The sequence below is a fragment of the Anser brachyrhynchus genome, assembly GCF_964034855.1.
Source record: "Anser brachyrhynchus genome assembly, chromosome: 13".
Classification (NCBI taxonomy): domain Eukaryota; kingdom Metazoa; phylum Chordata; class Aves; order Anseriformes; family Anatidae; genus Anser; species Anser brachyrhynchus.
In genome coordinates, this window is record NC_137708.1 from 19,362,061 (window position 1) to 19,370,701 (window position 8,641).

An 8,641-nucleotide genomic window follows, 5' to 3' on the forward strand; every position below is an offset into this window, starting at 1 on the left:
ATTGCATCACACTTAACTGTTGTTCAGTTTTGGATTAATTTCTTCAGCACACAATAAACTTCCTGTTTGACAGTGCTATGGAGTTGCCATTTGATTGCATCTTTTTGGACTAAAGATTGTTTCTTGATATATTTAAGCTTTCATCCAGCTGTTTGTTTGGTTCAAGGTTTGTACGTGTACTAAGTAGCAGCTATTGCTTTAGATACTTGAACTATTTGAAGAACTTGTAATGACACTCGTACTGGAGCTTCCTGTATTCCAAAGACTTTTTGTTGCTTAAATAAAATTACAGTAACCTGTCGGTGAGACTTTCTTTGGAGAAATAATTCATAAAAGATTTAAAAAGGAGGCAAAATAAAAAGCTCTTACTAATGCATGTGGAGTCATGCAAGAAAATAACTCTTTAGACTTCTAATGACTCAGTAATAAGCCCTGAATAATAGAAGTTACGGAAATCCTGAAAGACCATTAACCACTCTAATTATGTGACATTGCAGAGGCATTGGCAATTGTAGCAAATGATACATAAGGCAAAATTTTGCAAAATGTTTCCTTTCTACTTAGTAATAGCTTCTTGATCTCTTGGTGCTTACAGGGTTTTACAAACTGGAATAAAAGGGATTTTAATCAGTTTATTAAAGCTAATGAGAAATACGGTCGTGATGATATAGATAATATTGCCCGTGAGGTGGAAGGAAAGTCACCCGAGGAGGTCATTGAGTATTCAGGTTTGTGTATATTTCAAAATACATTTCTTAGTCGTGTCGAATAGCCATTGTTTTTGCTACATGTTCTTCTACAAAATGTAGAATTTGGATGTGTATAGGAAGAATATTGTAGTTCTCCCCAGCAAATTTAATTGTGTTAAAGGTTAAGTTTGCAGCATAAACATGTCTTGAGCTATCCTTTTTCCTCAGCAGAAATTTAGAACACGTTGTAGTTGATTTACATTGACACGGTGGTCTTGTAGAGTCATGAAGTTGCATTATAGTGCCAACATAATTCTTTATAGGTTTATATACTGTTCTAGCTAGTGTGCTGTGTCTTTGTCTTTGGTATTTGCACAACACCTTTTAATTTGTTCAGAATTCTTCCTGTTTCATCCTTATGTTTAGTTTTCCTAAAATCCTTCATAAAATGTAGCCTTGCAACATTTTGCATGTTAGCTTAAAAAAAGAACAGCTCATCAAGAGCTCCCTATGAAGTGCTGAATTTACATCTTTTAACCAACCCAAAGAATCAGGAGAAGCCACACATTACTATCTTTTTTATAAGTCATACGCTAGGTAGTTCCTGTTGACTTTAGAGATAGCAAGTAAAAATTGACATATGAATAAGAATGGTGAAACAGGTTAGCAGCATTAAACCATGGTTATAACTAACTACCTTTAAAAGTAATTTTTCCCAATTTTACTTAACTCCAGCTATTTGTATTGGATATAAACTGTCCTATAGTTGTTACTAAGCTGTTACTTATAGTTAACTTAAAGACAGTGAATGAAGGTCTGTGCAAGCTTTCTTTGCTAGCACAGTAAAAGGGAAAGTATTACTGAATCTTTAAGGTTTTGTGGATCTACAAACCGCATTACATTTTCTTGCTGAAGTGCTTTAGTTGAGTAAAGGCGAAACAGTAAAGCAAAAGGTCTTATTTTACAAATTTTGTTTTTAGCTGTTTTCTGGGAACGTTGCAACGAACTGCAGGACATTGAGAGGATTATGGCTCAAATTGAACGAGGAGAGGCAAGAATTCAACGGAGAATCAGTATCAAGAAAGCCCTTGATGCCAAAGTAATCACTGCAGGATTTTTTAATTTTTTTTTATAGTGACTGCTTCTTGCTAACTCTGTGGTTACAGGTGGATGTAATCTCTTACATCCCTTCAGAAAGGGAACAGTTGGGGATGGGATTTCTGTTTTTATGTATCAGTAATCCACATGAATATGTAATAAATCCATGATGTAGCGCTGTATGTTTAATATCAATATTTTTGCTTTGCATTCAGATTGCAAGGTATAAAGCACCTTTCCATCAGTTGCGTATCCAGTATGGAACAAACAAAGGGAAAAATTACACAGAAGAAGAAGACAGATTTCTGATATGCATGTTACACAAGATGGGCTTTGACAAAGAAAACGTGTATGAAGAACTACGGCAGTGTGTGCGCAATGCTCCTCAGTTCAGATTTGACTGGTTTATCAAATCTAGAACTGCAATGGTAGGTGTCAGTTACATGGACCAAGTAGGCATCTGAAGAATTTTGTTACTTTTTAAGCTCTATCACATAATTTGGATTTTCGCCAAAATACTGGAAAGTAGGAAATAAGTGCTGAAAAAATAATTTTGGCTTTCATTCTCAAAAATAATTTCGTTTTCATTCTCATTCCTTATTTTTAATAAAACTACCTATTCCCTTAGTACAGCAAACAACACAGTAGAGCTGAAACAAACAGATTAGAAAACTCGCCAAGTTGAAGTTGTGTGTTACCCGAAGGGATTAACGCAGAAGTACACTAGCCTTACAAATGTTACTTTTATTGCAAACTGAAAGTTTTAACAATATTTCCTAGAACATGACTGCTCTTCAGAATTTTTGGACTATATTAAAGGCTCAAAACATCTGAATTACATACTTGGAGGAAGGAACAGCTTTTCTAATATTCCTACTTAATTTCTAAAAGCATGAGAAAATTTTCAGAGAGATTCATGTGAGTTAATCATTGAAGCTATTGGTTTAAAATTAACTTTGTAATTTTGAATAAGGATTATCATATTTAAGTGCTTTTTTCACTTAGTTTTCTGCAGATTTTGTTTATACTCAGAAAAATAAGTTGGCTAGATAGTAAGTGGACTAGTACTCTGAATTTTGGCTGTATTTTTTCCTTTTTCTGGAGAGCAGAGGCATTCTTTTTTTAATTTAGATATTAAGTAACAGAACATAATACTAATGGGAGTGTTGGTGGCTGCAAATGATAAGCTATGTAGGCACTAGCCTCTGAGTATGGGATGGTTTTAAGGAAACTGTTAGCTCAGCCCTGGAATCTTCGGTCAAATTTACCTGATTAAGTTCCTTCTTACAGATAAAAAGTACAAGTTTGTACCTTATTTAAAGACCACGTGTATGTGCAATTGGAATATGAATGTATTTATAAGGGGAACGTGTACTTCCCGATTTTTCTTATAATACCTGGAATAATCTGATCTTACTTTCAAAGAGTAAGAGAAGAAACACCTATTTTTTGGTTTGACTGAACACAAAACCATATGTGCATGGCTGACACAAAATACTGGAGCACCCTGTCCCTTACACAACTCTCATAGATACTTCCCATTGCCTTGTAAGCAAACTTCTAATTAAATGATATGTTGTGGTCACGTAACTTTCATGCCATTTTGTATATAAATCTGCATTTTTGGATAGTTCAGTAGCTGCAGAGCCACTGGGCATTACTTTTCACTCATTGTTTCCAGCCTTAGGGAATGTTCATAAAATGTTCTTAGTTAAAAATAATTGAAGACTTTTCTTGCTGAAATGTCTGTTTGAATAGATACTGGATTTAAAATTGTGACCATAAAAACCTCTCCAATATTAACTTTAGTTACTTTTCAGTTGTCTTTGGAGGAATCTGCTTAAGGAAATAATATAAATTGGTACTAGAAATTAAAAATATAGCTCAACGTTTAAGATTAATTGATGTTTTTAAGTCAGAGGTAGACTTAAATCTTCTAAGTCTTCTTTCAGATTATTATGTTCCTTAAAAAAATCTTTTTAAAGGAGAAAGGAATCATTTTCCTAACATGTAGAACCGTGTTCTGTGGTATCTAATGCTGAAATGGAGAGACTGGGTGGAAATACAGTGAATTTTAGCTTATATTTTCTCAAAATTCTACCTGTTAATACTATTTTTCTACTGTTATGGAGCTGAAATAATGGTATGAAAATACAAAGATAAAGTAATCTTTCATTTCATGCATCTATTAATTTTCTTAATTGTTATAAATGGCCATGATATGTATGGTTTAAATTGCCAGTAACTGATACACTTTATGCATACAAATACCATGGTATTTCTGGGGAGTATTCATTTCTGTGGGTCTATTTTGCACTGGCTTGATGCTTTTTATGATGAAAAGTGTTGGAAAGTCATTTGATTCCGAGAATAACGTACTAAGTATAAATAGAAATCTTTTTATAAAGAGTTATGTAGTAAGTTCAGTGAAAGTGGATAAATTAACGCCTTCTTAGAACACTGAAGTTCATGTGACCTCAAAATTACCTTTTATTGCATTCAAACTCATGAAACAGGATAGGAAGGGCAGTGTAATTCTGACAAGTACTTGTTACTGGGCTCTCAGACTTTGTGTTCAACTAACCACTAGATGTCTCTTGAATTCCGTATAAGTAGCTTATTTATCTTCCATCTTCTTATTTCGGTTTCTTTTCCTTCTGAAGGTTTCTCTTTGGAAAACAAAGATTCTGCTTCAGTGATTTATTCCGTAAACAGTTTTTTAACCCAAAATGTAAATTTTCAGAGCTTGAGAGTGCCTAAAACTATGATTTTTTTAAACTATGCACAAAAGCTTAATTTTATAGTTTAGTAATTATTCTTTTATTTCTGTCCATGCAGAAAGAATGCAGAATATCATGGCAATAGTGAATCACATATCTGTTTTCTGGGCGTAATTTATGTACGTTCTTTTACCTTTCTGTAACCCTAGCCAGTGTAAGAAACGATTATGTAAATACAGGAACGTACAGGCCTGTTGACAGAGCTTCAGACTTCTACTTTCTCTATCAAGCCAACATCTCTGCCTTCGGTCATGCAGAAGGTGATGGTTCAGTGCTCCCATCTTATTTATTGCAATACTAGTCTTTATAACTATGAAGTGAAGAGCAAAGTACATCTCATCTCTTTCAATCCTAAGGAGAAAAATATCAGCCATACTGAATGAAATTGCAACTCTAAAGGTGCAGGGCATTTTACACTTGAAGTGTATTTTTGTAGTACTGAAATGAGATGGTTCAGTCCAGGATCAGTCCATACAGAAATTTCAGCAGTTCAGGGCAGAATTTGTAATGCAGATTCTCTTTGTGATAGTAGGTGTAGCAGAAACCTGTGTGCATACCACATGCTACTGTCAGCTGCTTCTGTGATTCTCCTGAGAAAGTTGTTTTTGAGTCCATCCTCTGCCCTCTGCATGTTCTGGGGTAGCAGTCTGGAAAGACTAAATGTCAACCTGAACACTTGATTATAGTAAACATACGCATCTATACAAGCATTATTTTTCCTTGCAAATAAGAGGGTTTTTCTCAGTGCTGTAGGCAAATGTCTGGAGGTTATTTCTTGGTGCATTTCTGATAATTGTTTATCTTGAATTTAACACCAGGTAATTTCTCTTACACTCAGGAAGGTTGAACTGCTTGCTTTTGTGGAACAGATTGTCATCAGTCTCTACCTACAGCTCCTTTGTCTTCGAGTATAACATGCACAAATTCAAATGATGGAAAATGCTTCTGACATACTGGCAATCATTTTTCTGCTTCTGCCTCTTTTCAGTCACCTCTATTGATTTGTGAAGTGTTTGGGGACAGATCTCTGTTCTGTGTTTGGGGATGCAATACATTTTGGGATGGCTTGCACCCAAGTTTTCTCAGACTTTTAGCCTTTTTATCTGAATGCTGTTGTTTGCATGAAATTTGAGGGGTTTTATTGGTTGACATGAGAATATTTATGGTTGTGTTTGTGGTGGGGGGGGTTGGGGTTACTTTTACATGGATGTGGCAGAAATGACTGTAAAACTACATGTGTGGGACTGGAACCTTTCCAGCAGGGAGTTGTAAAGACAAACTTCCTGAATTTTTCTCTTTGCTTATAAGAAAGGTGGAAGGATTCTGTGTTCATTCTGGATTGTGCAGCTTTCATCCAAGGCCTTGCAGCCCGATTTGTAGAGGAATCTGTGGCACCTTGAGAACTTAAGGAAAATTGTTAGTCTTAGGACATGAACTTCTCCAAGATGAGTCATATGCTTGTCTGTTTCAGAACGATCAGGATCAAGAAAGCATGCATGATGGCTGAGGCAGTATGCAGGTTACAGATGCTAAGAAAACGGAGACTAATTCCTGGGCAAAAAGGTCACCTGTTCACTTCATGGTGAATAGACCAGTTGTAGGTTGAGCTTTATGCTACTAGGTAATTTTCGGGTAGCTTATGGTTTACTTTTTTTTTTTCACTGAGTTTAATAGGTAAGATGCTCTTTTCCAGCTTTTTTCATCAGAAGAAACCTTCCTGCCTTGTGCTGGAAAGAGCTAGCCATGGAATTGTTGTTTTCAACATACTTAAAACAATAATAATAATAGAAATAAGTACATATTCTGTATTTGGTAAGAGAACTATTTTTCCAGATGGGATACAAGAATCAAATGATTTCTGCTACCAAGCCAACTGTTATTAACTACAATGGAATTATTGTGACAGTTGTACTGGAAATATTTTTTAATACATAAATGACATTTTTGTCATTTAATCTTGAACATTTTCAGATGGCTTGGAAGTCTTAATGCTTAAAAGCATTTAAGGCCTCCTACCTTTTGGGTGCTTTTTGACCGAAGGTAGATACGACAGTGAGTTCAAGGCTTAAAACTGGATAGATTTTTGCCAGTTTAGAGCTCTAAAGTGTCTTACCTCATCACAAAAAGGTCTGTGTGCCACCGCAAAATATTGCTGAAGATAGCTTTGGTTTCTTCCTGCTTTAAAGATGTACCTGAAGACCCCTCTTCCTAAAATCTGGCATAGTATGCTGGCAGCAGTATATTATTTGCTTCACATAAACATGATGAAAGATTGCATCAGTCTTTAGGAACATCACCTTGGAAGATATAGGCAGTCCTGAAAACTGTCAGGAAGCCAAATATTTCAGTAAATATCTTGCCTTTCTTTCCTTATAGAAAAGGTTGCACTAAGATAAAGACGGATGTGCAATAACAAAGTTGATCTTACCAATCTGGGTATTGAACACTTCTGGAAAAACAGTATTTTTTTTTTTTGTAGATGAGAGAGTTTGTATGATGCATTTAAAATTTGTTGTTTTCTGTTTCCTCAGGAGTTTCAGAGACGCTGTAATACTCTCATATCATTAATAGAAAAAGAGAATATGGAAATTGAGGAGAAAGAACGAGCTGAAAAGAAGAAAAGAGGATCAAAAGTCACATCGGTATGTTGAGCAGCACTTTATTTCCAGGGTGGTAGAATTCAATTATATTTTTGTTAGGAGATGAAAAAGAAGGTAATAGTAACTGATTGTTTAAATATAAACCATTAGTTGAGAGATTAAACAAATATCTGTCTATTCACAGCTCTCTTAGATTCTATGCAGATGTTCCCAATTCATAATATTTTGGGTCCTTACTTATTTTTTTGAGAAGAGGCTTTAGTGTAAGTAGCTAAGGCACTTTTTAAGAAAGCATAGCTCTTCTTTCTGCCTACATGATATGTTGACTTCAATCTAAAATTGTTGTTACTCCACTACGTACTAGTTTCTGGAGGAAGAAGTAAGAAGTGCTCCTTTTATTTTAAAGATTTGTCACTTTATCAACAGCAAAACTATAAATAAATCAAGGTCCTGATCTTCTCATCCAATTCATGGTGTGCATAGTACTTGTACCATTGAGACCACGTAATGCAGAACATCAAAAAAGCAAAAAGGGTAGCAGAATTAAGTGTCTAAATCTGGGATTTTTGTTTACCCTTCTGTTAACTCCCACAAAACTGAATTTAAAAATAGAATGCATTAATGTTACTTATCTTTTAAAATAGTTAATGTACTTAAAAACATTGTGGTATGATGCCACCATTTGCTGGAATTAATTTTTTTTTCTTTTCCTTTTTAGTCACAGAAGAGAAAAGCAGATTTGGCTACTGAGAACTCCGGAAAAAAAGATGCTAAGAAAGTGAAGTCGTGAACTCGCAAAATGAATGCTAAATATAAAACTGCCCCTTTCTTGTCTTCATCTACAAGTATTAATTGCCAACTTCTTTGTATTCATGGTACTTGCTCACAAATCCCTTGGTTTAATTTAGCAAATTTTGTATATTTACAATGTCTTTCATTACCTAGAACGTGTAGCTTTATATTTTATGCATTCCAGTATTTTTGTGTACTGTATTTTGTGAATTTCATGTCTTCTGCAAAATTCACTCAGTCCTTGTTTTTTTAAGCTTATGCTGAAGTTTTAGCTTTTATATGTTTTATATGCTGCTGCTTTGAAAGGAAACCTAGATTCTATAGCTGTATTATTGTTGTTTCATATTTTAAATTTATATGGCTGTGGGAAAATAAACTGAATTAAAAATATTTGAAGAGAAATGTACTTCACCTTTGTTCCCCCCCCCCATCCCTTTTCTGCATAGCTACACCTAGAGTGAATGTTAAGGTTTGTATAATTGTGCCTTCATCATCGATCAGATTTTCTTCAGAGTATATAGATAGGATCAGGAGCATGCCAAAACAAAAAATCTAATTAGACTGACATCCTTGTTTGCTGTCAGCATTAAATTGACATTTTTCTCAGAAATACTCAGAAGGAAAGCCAGCAGATACTTATATTTTTTTCCTTATTATCATCGGTTTCTGTTGGGCTGCATAT

The 8,641-nt window shown here is 34.7% G+C and overlaps 1 protein-coding gene across 2 annotated transcripts in view; it reads left to right on the forward strand.

The window, feature by feature from the left end:
• SMARCA1 (SNF2 related chromatin remodeling ATPase 1) overlaps positions 1-8,349 on the forward strand; it is a 29,934-nt gene extending 21,585 nt beyond the window's left edge. For both annotated transcript variants that reach the window (XM_080553308.1, XM_080553309.1), the window contains exons 20-24: positions 596-728; positions 1,670-1,788; positions 2,003-2,215; positions 7,099-7,209; positions 7,886-8,349. In XM_080553308.1, coding sequence (XP_080409434.1) covers positions 596-728; positions 1,670-1,788; positions 2,003-2,215; positions 7,099-7,209; positions 7,886-7,957 — 648 coding nt within the window. In that variant the 3' untranslated portion in view covers positions 7,958-8,349. The remainder of the gene's footprint in view (positions 1-595; positions 729-1,669; positions 1,789-2,002; positions 2,216-7,098; positions 7,210-7,885) is intronic.
• The last annotated feature ends 292 nt before the right edge of the window (positions 8,350-8,641 follow it).